This window comes from Notothenia rossii (genome assembly GCF_949606895.1).
Source record: "Notothenia rossii genome assembly, chromosome: 3".
NCBI lineage: Eukaryota > Metazoa > Chordata > Actinopteri > Perciformes > Nototheniidae > Notothenia > Notothenia rossii.
Genome location: NC_136901.1, coordinates 75,561,192 through 75,584,646, shown reverse-complemented (window position 1 = coordinate 75,584,646; position 23,455 = coordinate 75,561,192). Strand labels below are relative to the sequence as shown.

General features: G+C 40.5%; 2 protein-coding genes across 20 annotated transcripts in view; both read right to left on the bottom strand.

Annotated features, from left to right (window-relative positions):
• Positions 1-23,455, bottom strand: part of LOC307031494 (protocadherin alpha-C2-like) — a gene marked incomplete at its 5' end in the record, with an annotated part of 199,614 nt that overhangs the window by 132,081 nt on the left and 44,078 nt on the right. Inside the window, one exon of one of the 14 annotated variants that reach the window (XM_079668630.1) lies at positions 20,134-22,782. The exons of 10 other annotated variants lie outside the window; for them this stretch is intronic. In XM_079668630.1, coding sequence (XP_079524756.1) covers positions 20,134-22,491 — 2,358 coding nt within the window. Of the gene's footprint in view, positions 1-523; positions 11,365-14,080; positions 14,194-18,971; positions 22,783-23,455 lie in introns of those variants that run through there. 3 more of the 14 variants (XM_079668632.1, XM_079668638.1, XM_079668637.1) reach the window with 3 other exon arrangements.
• LOC307031523 (protocadherin alpha-8-like) overlaps positions 14,075-23,455 on the bottom strand; it is a 96,091-nt gene continuing 86,710 nt past the window's right edge. Inside the window, exon 2 of one of the 6 annotated variants that reach the window (XM_079668711.1) lies at positions 14,075-14,193. In XM_079668711.1, coding sequence (XP_079524837.1) covers positions 14,176-14,193 — 18 coding nt within the window. In that variant the 3' untranslated portion in view covers positions 14,075-14,175. The remainder of the gene's footprint in view (positions 14,194-23,455) is intronic. The other 5 variants (XM_079668714.1, XM_079668712.1, XM_079668713.1 and 2 more) reach the window with 5 other exon arrangements.

Below are 23,455 nucleotides of genomic sequence, written 5' to 3'. Positions count from 1 at the left end.
GATATATTTCTAAATAATGATGTTACATTGTTATGATACAAAATGTTATAGATGTGACTCAGTTATTCGTGGCTTGTGGATGCTCGTGATACACACTTCTAAATCAACTGTAGTAAGGACACGTATTTTGTTGCAATAGTTCATGCACTTATGCATTTATCATAGTTCCTGCTTCATCATGAATCATTATTTTGCATTGTTACATAATTGTATTTTTTTATGCTCTCGTCAAATATTCTCTCTAAACGGTGGCGCTCATTTCAGCACCATGGACAACGAAATAGAAGTACTGCAGTGCTCTCGGAAGTATGTTGTTACTTCCACAGTACCTTAGCCCATGATTCGAAAAAAACACATACAAAAAAACTGTTATAAATAACAATGTTGAAAGTTATCCGAAATAATTTGCATGTCATGTATAAGTAAAGAGGAGCACGGAGGAACATGTTCCCTTTCAGCGGTACACCTGTATAATTAAATAGCACATACAATGAAACTTGTTACTTTTTCGTATTTTTCTTACCTTGTCATTGTTGGGTAAAGTCTGAGTTCTGGTAAAAGTGTCTCCTCCGTTAATACTGATCAGTTCACCATCTACAGGCGGAAACGGGCCGGGGAAAACCACTACGTCACTCTTCATTGTGTCTGAGCTGAAACACACGTCGTACTGCTGAGTAGATTTAGAGTAAGACCAGCTCCCGTCAGGGTGGGTGGTGATCATTGGGGCGCTGTACCGGCTGAAACTGCCGTCTGTCCTGTGGCATTTAACAGCTATTAAACTGATGAGGCTCAGCAGAAAGATCACCGACACCGACACAATGGCGATCAGCAGATACAGGTTCAAATCAGAGAAGCTCTCCTCCTTTATGGGCACATGTCTGAACTGGGTTTGGATGTCAGCTGTGCTTTCAACCACCACCACATCAATAGAGACAGTAGCTGACAGGGAGGGTTCTCCGTTATCAGAAACCAACACCACCAAGGGGTGAGTTTTCAGGTCATTGTCACTCATTCTCCTCTTAGTCCTGACTTCTCCGCTACTGGCTCCAATCCGGAAGAGGTTGTTTCCTTTGGGCTCAGAGAGGTGATACGAAAGCAGCGCATTGTATCCAGAGTCTGCGTCTACAGCCCTGATCTTTGCCACAAAGTATCCCGCCTCAGCAGAATAGGGGATGCTCTCACTGTTAACGGAGCCATGCTCAGAATAGGGCGCGAGGACTGTTGGATTATTGTCATTTTCATCCAGAATTAAAACGTTCACAGTCACGTTGCTGCTGAGAGGAGGAACACCAGAGTCTGTGGCCTGGACTTTAAACTGAAACGTGTTTAACTCCTCATAGTTAAAAGACTGCAGGCTGACTATATCTCCAGTCTCTGAGTTTATGTTCACCATCGAGGACAACGGATTACTACGATGTAAAAGAGAATAGCTAACCTGTCTGTTTTGGTCAACGTCAGCATCAGTTGCAGTCACTGTTTTAATGACTCCTCCCACTGCACTGTTTTCCTTCACATAGACATTAATTAGCGGCTCTGGGAACAGCGGTGCATTATCATTTACATCAGACACGTGTATAGAAAGTATGCTCGTGCTGGAGAGTGATGGGGTTCCTTTATCGGTGGCTACTATGGTTACATTGTAGATAGAGACTCTCTCTCTGTCCAGGGGCCCGTCAACTAACAAAGAATAATAATTCTTGTAGTTTGTTTCAAGTTTAAGTGGGATCTCGTTTTTAATTAGAATGTTCACATCACCGTTTTTCCCACCATCCTTATCGAGGACTGACACTAGAGCAACTACAGTGCCTACCTCAGCGTCCTCTTTCACTGTGGTGTGTAGTGACGTCACGGTGATCTCAGGAGCATTATCGTTTACGTCCATCACCTCTACGAGCACTTTACAGTGAGTGGACATTGGAGGCTGCCCTTTATCACTGGCTTCTACACGTATCTCAAAAGCTTTTTTTTCTTCAAAGTCAATATGACCTTTTACCTTAATAACACCCGTCTGACTATCAATTTCAAACATATCAAGTACGTGATCTTGATCTTTGCTTCTTAGTGAATATACAATGTCACTGTTCAGGCCATCATCTGCATCGGTCGCGTTCACAGTGATTACTATTGTACCGAGAGGCGTGTTTTCTGGGACTTCAGTCTTATACAACGTCTGGCTGAATATTGGAAGGTTATCGTTATTGTCTAAAACATGAACAACGATTTGTGAGGTGCCTGATTTTGGAGGATTTCCTCCATCTACCGCGGTCAGTGTCATTGTGATCACAGGTTGCTTCTCTCGGTCTAAAGCTTTCTGCAAAACTAACTCGGCAGACACACTGTCCCCTTCTTTGTGCAGTGCCAAAGAGAAATGCTCATTTTGGCTTAATTTGTAAGTACTGACTCCATTTCTCCCCACATCTACATCAGTTGCTTGAGATAATGCAAATTTCACTCCTGGTAAAGAGCTCTCTGCGATGTACATATTTTGCAAATTGGTCGTAAAAAATGGAGCATTGTCATTAATATCTAAAATATCTACATCGATACGGTAAAGCTTCAACGGGTTATTAATGACAGCCTCTTCACTGACTGAGCATTTCAGTTCCTCTGCGCAAAGCTCCTCTCTGTCTATTCTCTCACTGACATATAGTACACCAGTCTTTAGATTTACCTCGAATAATTTTCTCTTTGATCCGGTAACAATTTGAAACATGCGTGATTCCAAGTCCTGTGATTTAAGGTTTAGGTCCTTTGCGATATTTCCAACAGGAGTCCCCGGGTTCACCTCCTCTGAGACTGAATAGGAGAGCTGCCCCGACACAGTTTCCCAGTGACAATCCAGTAGAAAGACTCCTAGAAATATTCCCAAATAGCTCCATCCACGAGGCAAAGACATGTTTCTGTTCAATGTAAAAAAAAAATCATAAATACTACATCAAATAAGGCTCAGATATTTCAAACCGTAAGGAAGATATCAACAAAGTGAGCTTTGAATATAATTCTGCTGTTTTCCACCGTCCTGCCTTTATAACAAAGACTGTAGACTGGGTCCAATCGCCTGCAAACGGGAGGGGCCTAGGTCTGTAAGAACCGAGTGCTGTCTCTTGATGGATCAACAGCGGCGCTATGTGGCGAAATAGAAAACATCTAGATGTGAGTGAAAATGTAATGTTGTCTCCTCCTAAGCAGAATTTACCTCACGCCATGAAATATTGATTATCATATGTGCTGCTCAATCATTTTCTAAAAATATAATTTCAGCACCACGGACAACACACCCAAGAGCAATTATTTAAACTCTCTCTCTCTCTCTCTCTCATATATTTATTCATATATATATATGCTATCTGGGGACTTTGTCAGTAAATGTTACATGTATCCTGCATTTCTGACTTTCTTTTTGTTATTACTGTATGTTGTATGAACACATATTTGTATGAATTAATTCCTGGAAGAAAACACATTGTATTAAAACAACTGCAACAGGAAGCTGAACAGTAGCCAAAACATTTTAAAATAATAATACATTTTCCTCCCACTGCTTTCATTTCTCTCTTTTTTCCTTTTTTATTTTATTTTTCAGCCTTTAGGGTAATACATAAACATAATTGGACCCTATTGTTGCGCTGCATAAACATCCTTGAGCTTTAGTGTATTTTACCGTTCCTCCGTATTTGCACAGAGACAGTAGTCATGAGTTTATGAACGTTCTCTCGTTTGTAATCCCAGGATTAAGCCCTGGCTTCAGAAACTCCTGTCCTATTTCCATTCTGTACGAAACATGATTTGATTTGCAAATATTAATAACCATCACGCACTGAGCTGCAGTCATCCGTAAACTCCAAAATCCAATGATAATAATAGCTCACAATGCATAACCTGTGCTCAATTCTCCTAATGTAGGACGCAGAAAATAGTATGTACGATATACAGGGATACTGAGTAAAATGAACATCTCGGTTACTTGTTTATACACACACACACACGCACGCACGCACGCACGCACGCACGCACGCACGCACGCACGCACGCACGCACGCACCCACACACACACACACACACACACACACACACACACACACACACACACACACACACACACACACACACACACACACACACACACACACACACACACACACACACACACACACACACACACACACACACACACACACACACACACACACACACACACACACACACACACACACATCACCTGGCCCATCAGACCCAGACTTCCCATGATGAAATGCAATGATTCATAGTTTATTTGTAGGTTACTGTCTATACTGCACTGGCCTTAAAGGACTTTAGTATGGATTATTTTTGCTCAAACAAGCAACATGACACACATGGGCGACCAATACTGCAGATTACTCAGCACTATAAAGATAATTTGTATTTGTTTTACCACATATTTTGCTCTGTGGCTTGCAGGTACTGACTTTGTTTTGTAGGTTACATGGAAATAGCCATTTACGTAGGTCCTGAAACACATGTACTACAATCAGTCATACCAAGATATAACAACAACTATACAAGTGTATAAAATGAACTTAGTCTTGCATTGCCAACACAAAGTATTGTAATATAAAATATAGTTCTGAATCCAGCAAAGTCAGGGCCTGTTACTGAGCATGCTCTGTAGGCAATGTGGAGGAAACTTTGATTCTGTCATGGAGACATAAAAAGAGGCTGAACACATCTCCTCCTCTTCCAGCTCCTCTGGGAAGCATGCAGAGAGGGCAATTAAATGTATGCACCAATGCAGAAACTAATATCATTACGTTTGAATTGAAAATGAGGACAATACTTGAGATTTCATCAATGAACTCTGTATTCATTGATGATAGTCATATTTCCTGAGGATATGATCATTTGCTGAATAATTAATAATGAATAAATGGGGGTTTTGAAAAACACACAGTACTCACTCCCTGAACCCAGGGAAATGTGCATAATAAACCTAGTGGGTAAATACATGTGTGCCTTTTAACCTGCTTCTCTGTCTGTAGTTCCCTCATCACGTGATTAAGTTAAAAGGAGGAACAGTATAGGCTGCACCATGAGCAGTGTGATCAAAGGGGCAGAGGAAGTGGAAGGAGAGGGGAGGGGGTGGCAGAGGCGGAAGCAGTCAACAGCACTTTTTAAGGCGTGTTCACTGCATTATTAAAGGGCTACCTCTACACATAGCAACCAAATAAGCTTTTATTTCTCCTCAATAAGAATAATGTAATGATGGACCTTTTATAGCTATTAGCTGTGTGTGTGCTTGTGAGTAAATGTGTCTTATAAGGGCATGTACTGTACGGTTCATCTGTGTGTGAGTAGATGGGGGAAGGGTGTTGAACATGCTCCAAGGCAGGTCCCCCCCCCCTTTCCTCTCTCCTTCTGCACAGCTCTCTTGTCTCCACACCATCTCAGGCACAGACATGGTGCACAAACATACACCCTTATAAATCCAGAAACCTATTGGTCTATTTTTTCTACGAGTGCAATAGTATAAAAATGAACACACAACTGGATTTTCTACCCACTTCTAAATGTGTCTCTGCTACTCTACTGTATGCTTTCACATAGCCCTTTCATCGCACTGAACGAACAAGAACACACTGTGACACACACACACACACACACACACACACACACACACACACACACACACACACACACACACACACACACACACACACACACACACACACACACACACACACACACACACACACACACACACACACACACACACACTCTCAAAAACACCTAATACCAGGCTGTCCATAGTTGCAGTTGTGCTGCTCATGCATTGATAATGTAGCACTGCAGCAGCATATTCACTATATGACATATTCACTTTAGCAGCAGCGCCGGCTTCTCGTTCCACCCCCACAGCCCCACAGAGAGCCTGACCTTTGCATCCAGCCAAGCCCAACCCACTGTACCCTCTCTGGTCCAGGGCTCTGGGGACCACCCCCACTCCTACAGTCTGCACACTACAGTACATCCTGCTTTGTGTGACGAGGCACTGATGTCATTTAGCTATTTCTGTGTGGAGCAGAGCTCATCACGGCACAAGGGGGCAACCTACTCCCTGTGCATGTTTCTGTTTCACTCAGTACTAACCCTCCAGTTATCTATCATGCTTTTTGTCTAGATGTAATCTTTGTTTTGCTTTTCCTTTGTGCAGAGCCTTATTTAAAAGGGGCATTATTTCTTGTGACTCTCTAATAAACAGCTGTGATACGATACGACTCATGCAACATTTGATTTTAGAAATGTGCTTTTTTATGACTTTGTATGAACCCCACACAAATAGTACTCTACTAGACCACTAGACTCACACTGGCATGCACACCAACAGCTATACGTGACCAGATGCCAGAGGTTAACACCTGAACATCAGCAATGATACAAAGACAGAGAGAGAAAGGGAGAGAGAAAGGGAGGTTGGGGACGATAAATCTCTCCTAGTATTTAATCCAACTATCACTTAATCATTTACTTCCAAATCTGCAACTGCACTGGTTTCTGGAGTAAGTAGGACAGGGGCGGGTCCAGGGAAACATGAGCCGGAACAAAATGAAAACCAGGACACAGCAATATGGAGCTTGCCCAAACACACACACACGTGCACATACCCTAGAGATAAAACTTGAGGCACACCAACATAGTGTTCACTCATTTGGAAAGTAATGGCACAATGCCCACAAATCACATAATGAGTTACTCTACTGTAAAATAACAGACGAGAAACAGCGTGTTGTTGAGGTTCTATTTGATGAGCTGTCACCGCTTAATGAAGGAGATATTTAAATTTTCACTCGGCACACAGGCCTAATATTGCTTATACATTTTCTAAACAACCCTTTGTTTGTTTCTTCACAAGTTGATGGACTGTTACAACGTATGTTGTTTTGTTGCCTCTCTTTCAAACGGTAGCCATTGCTTACAATATGTTTATTCATTTATGTAATTATTTACCTTTTTTGTTTTATTTATTACCTCCATTTCGTCTTAGAGTTTACATTTTGTTGTGCTCTTTTGGGTCTTGGATTAAAAATGATTTCAGCTTTATTGAAAATGAGGTTATTGCCTCAATGTGTTTCCACAATATAAACGTTGAATTAGAAATAATATGTTAACATCATTTTAAAATCCTGCTATTACAATTTCAGTTGTTACACAAAGTCAACAGACAGGGTGAGTTAATAAACTTATAACAATGAATGTAGTCATTCATGGAAAGCTTCTATATAGAGTTTAACTGCAGGAAGGAGGTTTGTGTGGTGTTCATATATTTCTGTGTATACAAGAGGTGTGAGTGTGACATGGTGATGGTAAAAGAGATAAACAAAAAGAGAAACTATGTGTCCATGAATTGTACATAACTTAAAATGTCCAAATGTATCTCATATATATTTATTTTAAAATCATCAAATGTAGCTAAAAGCATGTAGAATCAGGGGTACTTTCAAGGTTTACTTTGCAACAGTAGACCATTAATCAAAAATGTCAATAAAACAGGATGTAAAACAGGCTTTGGAAGCAGCAAAGCTAGCATGGGAATCTGATTGGTCAGCTAGAATCCATGTGACTGTAATGGACACTCTGATTGGCTCAACATTGTGCCTGGAGACAAAGGCAGTGTCTGATGGATCTCTGCTTTCACAGGGTGTACCCATAATAGATTCACTACCCCCCCTATTGTATCCATGGTGACGCAGATGCAGCCGTCAGCGCCCCTCCCTGCACCCCCTACACCGCACCCATCTTTGTGAGCACATACGCCAAGGACAGGGTATATACTTTGAGCTAATCATAACCAAATATACGCGTTACATTTGTCTAAAGTGCATACATGTTCCATATTGTTACAAACATTTAATATAAGGTCCCCTACTCTCTTTCTCTTCTATTCTCTCTCTTTCTATCTCAATCTCTTATTCCCAGTCAAGCACAGAGACAGGTTGAACCAAACAATTTTTTTCATGGGATTAAGAATAAATCTAGCTTCATAGTCAGGCATGGATAACCTAGATTTGACGATCAAACTGTTCACTGAGGGGGAGAGAATAGGTTGTGTTGGCTTTAATCAGCACGAAAAATGGGACAGGATCAGCTTTCTGTGGATCAATACTAACACAGAAAACTCAATAACAATACCAGTCAATAGACTGCCCCATACAGAGTGGCATCATGCTAAATAATTGAATGTATTGACACACAGACAAACATAAGGGACAAAAGAAAAAGGCATGTCATTTATACTTTTCGCCACAAGGGGGGGCTTTTTTACCCCGCTCTTTTTTAGCAGTTTCCACAGACAGACTGATGTTAGAGGCAGGCACTGCTCATAACCTCATATCAGATTAGCATGCTCACATACTCCAAAACATTATATTTGGGGTAGTGAGATACTAGCAGCCTTGGTGTCTGCCACACATTTCCTCTGCCTGCGGAAATTAAAATGTCCTCCTTCTTAGATGTGGATGGAGATGTGGATGTTCCTAACAATTCCTGCACATTCCCACCCAGCCTGATACATATCAAAACAAAAAGGGAATAACCGAGAGATAAATCCATCACCCACAACTGAAGACGATGCAGAATAACCTTTATAGAGAGCTCTATATTTTATATCATTCACATATTACGAGCAATTACACAACTGCAACTATAAAGCTTAGTGTATACACACACACACACACACACACACACACACACACACACACACACACACACACACACACACACACACACACACACACACACACACACACACACACACACACACACACACACACACACACACACACACACACGCGCACACACACACACACACACACACACACACACACACACACACACACACTTATATTTCGCATACATTAGCAAACTACACCTACATGTATTGATGTAGCATTGTGTAATGTCTATTTTTAGTTTCTTATCAGTTATGCAGTATACGCAGCAGGCAGTGCTGCATGTGAAGTGCAATGCAGGTGCAGGCCTGATGCGCTAGGGCTTGGCCCATTTCTTTAAAAAAAAAAAAGGTCTGAATAATAGAGGAGAGTGCTGGCCTGCGGAGAATCTGATGGAAACAGCTGAAATGGCTTTGTGAGGTTGCTCCACTTCCCGCAGAAAGAGAACTATTTATAAAAATAATGACTCGCCTACCAATCATTTAAGATTTAAGCCTGGGCTCTGTTGCTGCCGGTCTCCGAGAATAGCAAACACAATCTTCCACTCTCATCAGCATCAAAACTTAAACACCTACATGGACATCCCACTAGCATGTGTAGCAACAGAAGCTTTTTAGTATGTGGTTAATATGTTAAGTGCACCATGAGTGTGCAATTTAGCTTAAATATGTGTGTGTTACAAATGCTGGCAAGGCTTCCGACATGCAGAGACATTAAGGTTAGTATCACCTCAATCAGGCCAACGGTTATACAGAATAACAATAGCAGAACGAAAAATAAATAATAAGCAGTCTGCACATAAGTCTGAGATTTAAAGGTGAGTGTCATCCTAGCTTTCTCTCTGTTGTCCTGTCAAAGCTTCTCCTCATGGCATCATTAAGATGATTCCACTTAATCGCATTAGAGGAGTAACATAGAATTATTACTGTACACACTTTGCAGAGGCCTTAATCCAGGGCAAGTGGGGATACTGACAGCAGCAGCAGCAGAATAGAAGAAGGCTTCGACAGGAATTTCATATTTGTAACACCTGAAGAAACACTGATCATGTTTTAGTTATTAACCATACAGCTATGGAGATATAATGTTCTAGTGATATGTACTGCAGGGCTGGATCGCAACATATTTCAGTTTTACTGCTCACTGAGTATTCTTCTTTCTTTTTCTTATTTTCTTTCACATATTTGCTTCATAAGAAACACTACCAGTTCATTTTATTTCTCTAGTTCACAGTTATAGGACAAAGCAAAGTGAATCAGGATTAAGTTGAACATAAGGGAGTAAACAAGGGCTTAGGGAACAATTATGATCTAGTCTTATTGCAAAGACCCCATTTCCTGTAGTCTGTAAACAAGCAGACCAAACTCCTTGTTGTTTTGGTTTTCTTTCTTTTTTTAACGCCCTTTGATGTCTCTATCTTCTCTTGTTTGGCTCCTCTACTCACGTTAAAGAGATTCTCCCTTCATTATCTGGAATGTGATGCATAGATCATCTGTCAGGTGTCAGTGTCAGGTGTGGAACTTTACATTTTCTTTAAAAGTGTTTCTTATCGATATATCTTGTAACAGCTAAACACAACCAAAATGTACCTTAGAGCCACTGAGACCTGGACTGATAGTTAAAAGCTTAATGAGATGAGCGACAAAGACTCAGAGACACAAACACTTGATTGCAACTAAAAACACAACGTAATGACACCTTCATTTACAAATCTGCAAAACTAAGTATGCAATTAAGCATGTTCTCATCCTCTAATACCCTGACTCTGCAAGTATGAAACTATTATGGGCGGTTAAATACAGTCTAAGAGTATCAAATGCAATTGTAAGACCAAAATGTCATCATCTGAAATAAACAAGTGTTATTTGTAGTTCAACAAAAAACATCATACCCTGACATTTGGAGACGACCTTAAATCAGATTAGCCTACATATACGTTATATATAAGGCTATATGATTTTACTCAAATCCCCCAAAAGCACTAATTATATATCAATTCTAACTATATTTACTCTATAACTGGTACTGTATAAAAAATAATGTGTAATTGTCACTTGACTGGTAGTGCAACTCTCTCATACACACACACCAAACCTATACATTAGGCACAAGGCTGCACACCAGGATCCAGGAGTAGAGCCTTATCTTTCAATGAGACCTGATGAAATGCACACCCTCAATAAAGACTCATACACAAAAACATATATCATATAGTACATATGGTGCAAAATGACCTTAATTGCTCAGTGCATAGAGCATAGGTTAGAATAAAAGAAAAGTTGAGAGGCAATATTGAAACCTGTGGTACTAAAAAACAATAGACCAGTTGAAGTCATCCTGGACGCCACCCTCTCCTTCCAGGCACCAAATCTGTCACCAAATCGGCTTTCTACCACCTCAAAAACATTTAATACACGCTTCCATCACCTCCCGCCTCGACCATTTCAATGGAGTCCTGTCCGGGGTTCCTAACAAAGCCCTGGCTCCAATACGTCCAGAACTCTGCCGCCAGGCTTCTCACCCGCACCAAGCCCTGGCAACACCTCACCCCCACCCTCATCCACCTTCACTGGCTGCCGGTCAAGTCCCGGATTCAGTACAAAACACTCCTGCTCACTTACAAGTCTCTCCATGCCCTCGCCCCCCTGTACTTATCGGACCTCCTCCATCCCTAAACCCCTTCTCGGAGTCTGAGGTCCTCAGACACAGGCCTGCTCTCCATCCCCCGCTTTCGCCTCAGAACTCTTGGTGGCCGGGAGTTCAGTGTTGCGCCCCCCCCCCCCCATCTGGAATGCACTTCCTGCAGAGATCCGCAATGCTGCTTCCCTGGATATCTTCAAGTCATCATTAAAAACTCACCTGTTCACCATGGCCTTTGACCTCTAACCCATCACAGTCCCCCTGCTTCCACTCCTACTGCTATTTATTACATTATTATTTGCCCCTTTTGTTTGTTTGTTTGTTCACCATGTAAAGCGGCCTTGGGTCTCTTGAAAGGCGCAATACAAATGTAATCTATTATTATTATTATTAAAAGCCTATTTTCATAACATCATTGAATATCTTTGATAAAGCCATGGCTTTCAGTATCTCTGACAGTTCTCACGCTGCATAATGAAGTAGCCCTTCACAATTGTTCTGTCAATTCAGTTAAAAAACAATATTAATACAGGACACACACACTTACAATTAGAGGGAATAGATTCACCTTCATCTTTTGCTCTAGGCCTGAGGCTGTGATGAGCCAGATATTTTAGTTTTGGCCATTCCCTCGACTTTTGTTTGAAGTTTCAAGGTTGAGAGAGAGAAAGGTGCTCTGACATATTCATCTCTACCCATAGCTCCAGTTTCTACTGAGAGAGGGGGTTGTGTGAGAGGAGAGGCTGTCTCTGTGGTCAGAAAGAGAGATGAGAAAGGAGGAAGCATGATGGAATAAAGAATAACGGACAATGCTGTTTTCCAATAGCAATTAGTAACCAAACTAAGACTTAAAGACCTAGATGAAAAAGAGATGTCAGAGAGAACGTGGGGTAGAGTAACACAGCCTCCACAAGACGTCAGACATTTTCTATCAAAAATGTTATTACGTGAAGAGACAGGAGGGGGCATAAGAGAGAGTACCAGCTGGAGGAGATCAGGGTGGAGGAGGGGAGGGATGGAGAAAATCTGAGAAATATTCTTTGTGTAAAAATGAGCTTGAAGAAGATATATGAAAATAAAAAGAAACCAGCAAATGAAAAGGAGTTAATTAAAGGTGAAGATGAGAAGGACTGCACACTAGACTGGATGAGAGTGTGGAAGTGATAATGGGAACAAAGGCAGAGGAAGACGGAGGGAGGAGAGAGTGGGATATGAGTCAGGCTTACAGCACTAACACACATCTTCCACACCCATGTCTCATTGTATTTCATACTCTACACACCCACTAGATAAGATGGCGGGAAACGTGGAAGAACACTTAGCTATCGGCACACGTGTAAACATCCTCGTACAGAACGCAAGTCTGTGTGGCTCCAGGGCATCACAGAAACAAATCTCCCTAATATCATGACAGCATTTTAGCAATGACACTAACTGCCAAAATTCCTGATTTCATGTTTGCATGGCAGATGGTTCATTTTAAAAATAAACACAGCAGACCAACTTCACAAAATGAAAAGCTACATGTGGGATGAGATGACTCACCCACTGTACATAACAGCTCATTGGTGCTCACTCAAAAATATGACCAGAAGGAGCCAAATGATGTTCAGACCATTTTTTTAAATAAGGAGAAAACAGATAAGACATTTCAGGCTATAGCTTTAGTTTGTGTTAAAAACAGGCTTCCCTTTACATAACAGTATCAATATCACTTGAACACACACTGTGACTTATATAAATACAATACTGACCACATATTTATGCTTCTGCATTTCATTTTAAATGCATATCATTGCTTTTATTAAACTGCCTTGTTGTACAATCTTGCTACAGGGTCATGCAATTGCTGAAACCCCCACATGTTCAGTTATGTTGAACCTACATAAGCAATGTGCTCTTTACATGAAATACATATCAGTGTTAGCTCTCATAGGCAAGTTATGCTCAGACCAGATCTCTCTATATACAACTATTGAAACATACTAGAACAATCAAGACCACAGATCAACACATTTATATTTTTGTGAATACAACGCTGACAATGTTTTCATGGTTTATTAATCATACTACAAAACCAGGCCACTTGATGAACACGTATACAACTAATTCAACATACTTGGAAATAAATATCAAGTTGTTCAGCAGTTTTCAGACATTATTGTTTTTTTTAAAAAGACTTGTAACTAAACAAACACTATTAAGATTTATAAACAGAAACGTGCAACTTTCAGAGAAATACAATTGAGCTTAAAACAAGGTGAGGAAATTACACAAGATGCTTAATACGGGCATTAGTCTGGGGGTAAAAGGTCACCGGGGGATGAGGAGGCCTGCCGTTAGAGACTGGATACATTTAACAGCTAACATCTGATCCCATCCATGCATTGCCGGAAATAAATACAACATACGGTATTTAAGCAGACATATGTATGGCAACTGTGGCCTTATACCCCCTCTACTCCACAGTGAGCGGTGCAGGATACTGCTGTAAGAAGACAATCCTCTTACGTAGACTGCATCCAATGTCTAAACTGCTGATCTGGATTTCCCTCACCCATTAATAGATGTTATCAATCAGAGATCACAATCCCCTGCATAAATCTAGATCTCAGGACTTAGGATGCTTTTAGGTTCTCATCAGTGTGACCTTTAAGGGGATTTTCAAACAACTGGGTCCTCACTTGTTTTCCACTTAATAGCAGTCTGTCTTGCTTGCAGCCTTGCAATGGCTGCTCACTCTGTTCAATCCTCCAGGCAAGCGCTGATGACCTAAGCACAGCAGCAGATGTTGTGGCTGTATGAGCACCGATGCCAAACAAGTGCAGACCTACATCTGTTCTGATCTCTGTTGATTCAAAAAAAAAAAAAAGACAAAAAAAAACATTTAATCTTTGCACAGGCCTAACTATCAAGCACTGGTTATTACATCATACAGACATGTATAGCTAGGCTTACCTGTTTCTATAAGCTTTCATTGTATTAATATTATTTCTGGTAAATGACTACATTATTAAGAGATGTGTTCATTCAAAAATAAAACAAGTGAGTAGATTGGCATAACGCAGCACCTTGAGCTAAGCTCATGTCATCTGGCATTTAAAATGAAACTTGAAAAAAGTGAGCGCACCTTGGTTCTAATTATTAGAGATACATATGATTGCTGATATAGGAAGATGTTGTTAGCACCCTTAGAAAAGTTAGAAAAGCCTTGATTTGGCTGCAGTGAAGTGATTCTAAAGTGAGAGTGTCAAGGTCCCACCTAAAAGACTCACCACGCCATGAGTCAATGCACTGAGACGTAATGAAACTGAGGGTTTATATAACCGAGTGGTGGAGAGGAGAAAGGGGTCAGCCCTATTCCCACACGAGATCAGGCTTGAAAGAAATAGGAGTGAGACAGAAGAATAATTACAAATATATACTATTTGTGTCCTTACATTTTGCTATCATGCAAATAGATAGACACAGACACAAAATAAGTTAAAAAAAATGAAATGCATGTGTCAGGATGAAAGAGGCTGTTTGACCCATATACTTCAGGGACTAGCCTGGGCCACACATGGCATGTTCTAATGACAAGAGTAAAAGGAGCATTGCCAGGGAGTCTTGGCCCACAGTTGTTCCATCAGCCCAAAAAGACATGTTTTGCTTTCTGACTCTGATATTGCCCTTTTAATCCAGAGGCAAAAAGGACTAGATCTGCATGCAGTGCATTACAGATAAAACTGGCATCAATTCACAGAAAGGCACAGGATTTGAAGATGTGGATAAATCAGACTTAAAGTTCAAGGCCCAGAATACATATTTTTTTAACACAAAGAAATAGTAGTTTACAGTTTAACTTCATATAGAAAGAGAGGTTTTACTTTGCCCTACCATTCTCTGCAACTCTGCCTTCAAAGCACAGCACCACACCGTGATGTACAAACACTTTATTGACTAAATACTATAAGCTGCGCTGCTGCAGTGCCTGCTTGCTGACATTCACATTAACAACCTCCTGATTCACCTGAAAGGTCTGCAAAGTAGAAAAGCTGACACAGACACACACACACAATCAGGCACAGTATCAGTCCAGATAACAAAATGTTCAGCAGAATCTGGACAATATGCCGCTTATCTAAAACAGCAGGTATTTATTGAACTTGTCAACATAATGCCATTATAAAAGTCAACAACCAAACTTGATATACCATCTCCCTTTTTCCATCTGAAGAGCCTCTTCATCTTAAATTGTAAAAAATAACGCTCTGGTCACAATACTCACAGCCATTCTTACCAGCACTCTGAGTTAACGCAGTATGGTTACCTGGGTGTTAATATTAGTGAATAACAAAGGACAAAAAGACCAGACCACCTCAACACTTTTATTTTTAGCCTAGTCTGCTGTAATTTTCCTTTCAATTTTGTTTTTTATGTTTTGTTCTTTAGGATGACTTAAACAAAATGTATTTGCTTTAAAAATGTTTACTTACATGTATATCTAAAAGGTGTAGTCTATAGATTTCCTTTACTTCTCTCCCCGTTTGCACATGAACGACATGTATGTGGACAATTACACATTTGTGTGAAATTTCACACAATGAGAGGTCGGTGACTAGAAGTTTGCAAAATACAACAGTAGGGAGAAAGGTGCTACTTAATAACATAGTTCAAACTAGCATCTTTAACCATGCATTAATTGAATGTAGTATACAGACAGCATATAGTTACTGCAGTATTGAACATCAGTTAGTGTGACATGGGTCTGGTAGCATTATTTAACGTGGGAGCTTTGTACTTTGTCTTGTGTTTATGGGGACAGTTTGGTCTGTGATGGTTACAATGTGTTGAGAAAGATGCTTTTTGGTACATCTTCCCCTTTTTAAAACATCATTCAGAATAATGACTAAAATGATAGAGCTATGGTATCCTAAGAAACATCTTCAGACCAGGCAGGGCATCTGATTTTAACATGGTAAATGTCTCACAGTGGATGCGTGTTTCTTTCTCTCTGCGAGTCACTATATCACCAAGGGAGCATGCTCTGCTTGTGCTCTATTTTCTCCCAGCCCCCTTTCTTCTGTGAAAGCGCCCTTCAATAAAGTGGATTAGGCATTTGTGAGTAAGTGTGATGTGTTGTTGTGTGCATGTGTCTCTGAGCACAAGCGTACACGTGTGAACTGTGAACATAACGATAGTAGCATGTTTTTGCTGTGCACTACTGTGTGTGTGTGTGTGTGTGTGTGTGTGTGTGTGTGTGTGTGTGTGTGTGTGTGTGTGTGTGTGTGTGTGTGTGAGTGTGTGTGTGTGTGTGTGTGTGTGTGTGTGTGTGTCTGTGTGTGTCTGTGTGTGTGTGTGTGTGTGTGTGTGTGTGTGTGTGTGTGTGTGTGTGTGTGTGTGTGTGTGTGTGTGTGTGTGTGTGTGTGTGTGTGTGTGTGTGTGTGTGTGTGTGTGTGTCTGTGTGTGTCTGTGTGTGTGTGGGTCTGTGTGTGTGTGTGTGTGTGTGTGTGTGTGTGTGTGTGTGTGTGTGTGTGTGTGTGTGTGTGTGTGTGTGTGTGTGTGTGTGTGTGTGTGTGTGTCTGTGTGTGTCTGTGTGTGTGTGTGTGTGTGTGTGTGTGTGTGTGTGTGTGTGTGTATGTGTGTATATATATTTGATTACCATCACTGCTGCTGACCTCAATGTGAGTTGTGCCATCCTTCAACAAAGCTGGAGCAATAAGAGAGAATATGCCCTACTGACACACAACAGCATGCAGCATCCACAGCCACTACCCTACAGGCATGAGGCACAGCAACATAGAGCTAGAAAGCATGTGGCAGAACCAGAGAGGGGAGAGACAGGAAGAAAAAGACAAAAAACGATAAGGGGACATGAAAGGATAGCATATGTGAAAGAGTAAACGAAGGACAGAGATATAAAAGTGAGAAAATTAGGCCAAGAGTGGGAGGGGGGAGGGGCAAAAACTGAGGGTGATATTAACATGGAGGGTAAAGAAGGAGGAGAGAAATAGTGAGGAGACATAGAGGGAAGCTAAAGAAACGAAAAAAGGAAAAGCTTCTGCCTAAAACAGAACATAGATAGAGGCACAATAGAACAGTGTGTACTACAATGCAAGATCTCTCAGAGAGGGACATTCATATTGCAGTTTCTAACCAAAGAAAGCCTAAATTATGTTTGTAGGGGAGAGAAAGAAAGACAAATAAATGAAAAGTAGAAATAGTTCTAGAATCGAAGTCAACACATTTGGAAAGTTTACATATAATCCAGGTTAATGCAGATGTCAAGTTGTTGACATTACAGTATACAATTTGTAACAGCTGCGTCCTCTCTCCTCTAACATTTAGCTGGTTTTCTTGCTCTCTCCCTCTGACACTGAATATGAGCGAAATGTTCTCAATCACTTAACAAAGACAACATACACAGACACACATAACACAAGGTTCATTGCACTGTGAATGATTTTCAGTGCAGACACTCAGCATGCAAACACAATTGCACAGATCTTCAAAGCCAGCCGAGCACACTGACAAAGGCACTGGAGCAAGCAGCCACACCCCCGCCAAAGAGAGCATGCAGAGTAAAAATAGTAGGAATATACAATGATGGCGTTGTACTAGGATGAATATATTACTTGAGATAAATGCTCTTTTCAGTTTAGTCTGCTTAAATGTTTTATATCAGGTTCAGAAATTACAAACATCAGAAGTACATTTTAAAATGGAGCCGCTTGCTTGACACTTGTGCGGATCTGCACGTTGTCAACTGGGCAAACAACGATATGCATGTGTTGATTTATCAGACTAAAGCGCAGCACATGTGCTTGTATCTGAATGCAACTCGTGACCCTGGTTGTAAATCATCCATTCTCCTCCAAAATGCCATGATAAAGTAACAACATTGCAGTGATACATAATTCAGTAGGACATTGTTCTACTCACAGTTTAACCAGAGCTCACCAATGTCCTCCACTGACATCACCCTGTACTTTTTAGGTGCAATGGAATGCACTCATGTTTAATTACAATTCAATCAATCTTTTCGGGGCATCTGCTGTCCAGGCACAGCTTAGCACTGCCGCTATTTTGCAAAACACACAGTTTTATCTCACACACACACATGGGCACACAAAATATGCACACTGCCACACATGCAGCAGAAGTGTGTTTACGCTCTACTCCAGCCGACTGCTGCCTTACACTCAATCTGAATGCATCCTCTCCTTTCCTGCATTCATAGTCCACTTTCATCTTTATGTCAAAGGGTGTCAAAATATTCCAGTAGCTTTCAACAGAGCCAACTTTGATTTGTTAATTGAATTGTTCTTCGTACAGTCATTTTCTATGTAGGAAAACTAAGGTTGACCCAGTTGTTGAGAGAACAGATTATCTTCTTACTATAAAATATCTAATTAGAAGCTCAACTATTCCCGCCTTCCCTATTGCTTCGATATCTTTCCCATCTGTTGCGTGATTTACAATGGAGATTTAACTGTTATAATCCATGTGTTTCTATCTAAATAAACCCATTTTCATTAAATATTGTGAGATGTCTATAGATTAGCCGTAGAAAAGCCACTTCCCCTCCCCCACCTCTACTGCTCTCTCTTTCCCTCCCTCCCTCCCTCATCCTCTTTTGCTGCTGTTGCTAAGACCACTGAGCGCATGCTACTCTGTGGAAACCAGTAGAGGTGGATCTCCTCATGTGTTGCTATGGGCAACGCACTGTGTTCGGCATATAATCAGCCCAGAAGCCGAGCATGCAGACCTACACACGTGTGGTGAAATATGACCTATTTTTTTGTCAGACAAAGGGTGAAGCTGATGTGTATAATATGAACGGTGCACACACTTATACATCACTGCCTTGTATTCTTTAAGACCAAAGCACAACAAGCCAATCAGATTCATATTATTTCAACATATATATATATATATATATGTCTATACTTGGAGTACTGTAGGATTGAAGATCCCTGCTGAAGCAAAGTGAGCACGCCCCACCTGACAGGCTGTACATTGTGATTCACCACACACCAGCTGCAGGCTCCCTCTCTCCCCCTCTGGCTGTCTTAGCTGCAGCCATTCATGGACCATTGAATCACCTACACTACATCCGCCAGCACAGACCTCCAGTAACTAGTTAGTCAACAAAAACATATATTTATGTGGAATCAGACATCATTTCTTTACCCCTCCTGAAAAATGTATGTGGCTGAATAGTGTATTTCTCAATTGAGGGATTAGAGATACATCATGTATGACTTTAACCATATTATGATTGCAAATGAAAGTTAACACAAAGGCCCAGTAGTTACTGGAACAATTTGAAACTTCCCTTTTTTAAATGAACCTTTCCCTTTTTCACCAGGTTAAACCACTACCTCAATGAAACAATGCTTCTCTGCTTCATGGCCAGTTTATGACCTATTATTACACAACTACACGCGGCCTGAAACGGACAAATGACAGCTCAAATTATGATGGGTCTAAGTTGGTCAATTCACAGCAAAGTTCTGAAGAAGTGTGATGTAATGAAAAATTGAACAGACACAACAAAACCGTTGAGAGGTATTCATTTTGTTAAGGAGGAAAGGAAGACGGGAAAGATTTTGTTCTCTTGTTCAAGAAAGCAACCGTGTCTTCAGAGTCACAAAAAAGAGTGCTTTACTTTTGCAGGAATATCTTCTTTTTGTAATAACTGCTTTGACCACTATTTCACAACAACGCCACGACTTCTATGAAGAAAATGTTACTATAATATACAGGAAAATAATAACTTTACTTAAAATATCTTTGGTCTTACCTCTGTAGATGTTCCCCTCCTGTCGGGGAGCACCAGTGTGTTGGCATGGCTGCCCGGGACTATAGTAGATCCTATACTCATTCTGGGTCCAACTAACATGTACCGCTTGTCTCCAGATCTGTACTGGATGCTGTGACACAGTGTCCCATCATAGTTAGTCTCTTGTAGATATTTAGAAGTATAGTCTGTGGATTTAGAGCACTGCATTGCAATCAGAACAATGATACTGATGAGAAAAAGTGTTGAGACTGAGCCCAAAGTTATCATCAGGTAAAAAGTCACATTATTATCCTCATCATCCTTTGTTGCACTTTTAACATCAGCAGCAGCAAAAGCCTCTCTGGGCTCCACAAGTTTAACAACCGCAGTAGCTGTTGCTGACAGGGAAACGTTGCCATTGTCTTTCACCAGTATGAGCAGTTTATGCTCAGCCTCGTCCGTCTCTGTGAATGAGCGAAGTGTTCTGATCTGTCCTGTATAGCGGTCCAAACCAAAGAGACTGTGGGCAGTAACTTCCTGCAGTGAGTACAGTAACCAGCCGTTATATCCTATATCAGCGTCATAGGCTCTGACTTTAGTCACCAAGTGTCCTGCGTTCACATTGCGGGGAATCTCCTCCACACCTTCAGCAGAACCGTTAGAGCTGACCGGATACAGGATGACTGGAGCGTTGTCGTTCTGATCCAGAATGAACACGTGCACTGTGACGTTGCTGCTTAGTGACGGAGTTCCAGAATCTGTGGCGACAACTTGGAACTGGAACATTTTCAGAGTCTCAAAGTCAAAGCTTTTTAGTGCCAAAATATCTCCAGTTTCAGAGTTGATATTCAAAAATGAGGTCACTTTTTTGTGTTCATTCCCATATCTAACTATGTTATATGATATGACAGCATTATCACCCTCATCACAATCATGAGCACTCACTGAAAATAAAGAGGCTCCTGCAACATTGTTCTCAATAACATAAAATATATATGGATTTGTTGAAAACTCTGGACTGTTATCATTAACATCTGATACAGTCACACTTATCGACCTATGAGAGGACAAAGGTGGTTCACCGGCATCTTTAGCAATTATTGTTACATCATACTTGGACTGATGCTCTCTATCCAGCATAGATTTGGTGACTATAGAAAACATATTCTCTTGTAAAGATGGTGTTAATGTAAAAGGTACATCCTCACTTATATAGCAGATAACCTTTCCATTTAAACCAGAATCATTATCATTGACACTTATCAAAGCTACTGTCGTTCCAGGTTTGGAGTCTTCAGGAATTGCATTTGAAAAGGAGGTCACCTCAATCTCAGGTGCGTTGTCATTCAAGTCCACAATAGTTATTATAACACTTTTCTCTGTTTCTAGGGAGACTGGTCCTTTATCTGAAGCTTTAATATCAATTTCATACCTGTCTTTTGCTTCATAATCTATAGGTCCTTTAACAATTATTTCACCAGTGTTAGCATCAACTTCAAAAAGTTTACGTAATTTGTTATTCACATTTTTTCCAAACGAATAAACCACCTCTCCATTTAAACCATCATCTAAATCGGTAGCATTCACTTGCATGATAGTTGTGCCAATAGGTGCATTTTCACTTAGCACGGCTGCATATGAGTCTTTGGCAAAAACGGGCATATTGTCATTTACATCTAAAACATGAACGATAATTCTCATATTTCCTGATTTAGCGGGCTTTCCTCCATCAACTGCTGTCAGCAGTAATCTATGACTTCTTGCAGTTTCTTTATCTAACGATTTGTGCAAATAGAGAACAGGAATTTTCCCATCTTCTCCTCTATCTTTAACCTCCAAGCGAAAATGCTCATTTTGACTGAGCTTATACTGTTGGATAGAAAACATGTCGCTGTCTGGATCTTGCGCGCCTTGTAGTTGAAACCGTGCACCGGGTAAAGCAGATTCTGATATCTCTAATTGCGTCTCGTTTTCAGAAAAGATGGGAGAGTGGTCATTTACATCCAAAACCTCAATGGCGACGTAATGCACCTCTAACGGATTCTCCAACACAGTCTTTATGTTGATAACGCAGGTGCTGATCCGCTCGCACACTTCTTCTCTATCAATTTTCCGGATTACGTGTAAAATGCCATTGTTGTTCAGTTGAAACAGGGGGTCGGTCGATCCAGAAACGATGCGAAATCCTCTAGCATTCAAAGCACTGATATCCAGCCCCAAATCTTTAGCGATATTCCCAACAACAGCACCCACTGTAAGCTCTTCGGAAACGGAGTATCGTAGCTGAGCTGAACTAAAATGAATGAAAGTAAGAATCAAACCAACAAAGAGCTTGACCAGGCGCTCAAACCATGCTCTGCGTCCTCCTCTTCCTGCCATATTGCATTAAAACAAAACGTAGCTTAGAAAGAAAAAGTCAGTCTACACAGTAGCAGACATTTAGAAAAATAATAACAAATACTCAAATTTTCGAAAAAGGATGGTGAAGGAGTCAAATATTTGAAGCCATCGCCCTAAAGCTCGAGTGCACCCTGTCGCGAAATACCACTAAACTACTGACGTAGAGTAACGTTCAACCGACAGTCGTTCATTTGCACAAGCAGTGACACCATGCGAGCTGGCGTTTCAATGCAGATCATTTCAATTTAAAGAAACAACATTTTATGATACATGTAGAAATCTTCTTTTTATGTTACGGTCGCATGGTTAAACATTCCCGTAGTCTACTGAGCTGAGGGGGAAGAACTACTTAGCTTTCACTTAAGTAAAAGTAATTCAACATACTTTGTAGGCTAAAAGTCCTGCAAAAAGTGAAACTACTCATTACGTTATTATATTATAATATTATAATTAATGATGCAATATATGTGCATTACTTTAATGTCGATACTGGTAAAGGTGGCGCTCTTTTGAATAATTTAACATGGCTGGTAGTTATAATACATTATAAACATTTGGATACTTTTTTTATAATTAATAATAAAACCAAGTAACTAAAGCTATCAAATAAATGTACTGTTTTAAAAAGCTATGTAGTGGAGTACAGAGTATAAAGTAAATAATGGAAATACCTCAGAATTGTACTCCAGTTACTTTCCACCACTGCTGTTAAGATGCAATACAACAAGTGAACTCCATAACGTTTCATGATTAGTAGATTTATAATTGTTAGTGTAATATATTTGAAAGATATGAATACATTACAATATGCGTTATTTCTTTGATCAATCCACAATAAGCCTCCACTTCAAAAAGTTATTCTTTTTAAGAATCTACAACTGAATCCTTATAGATAACATTTCAAAGAGGCACTTCTGATATTTCTCAATAGATTACTAAAAGT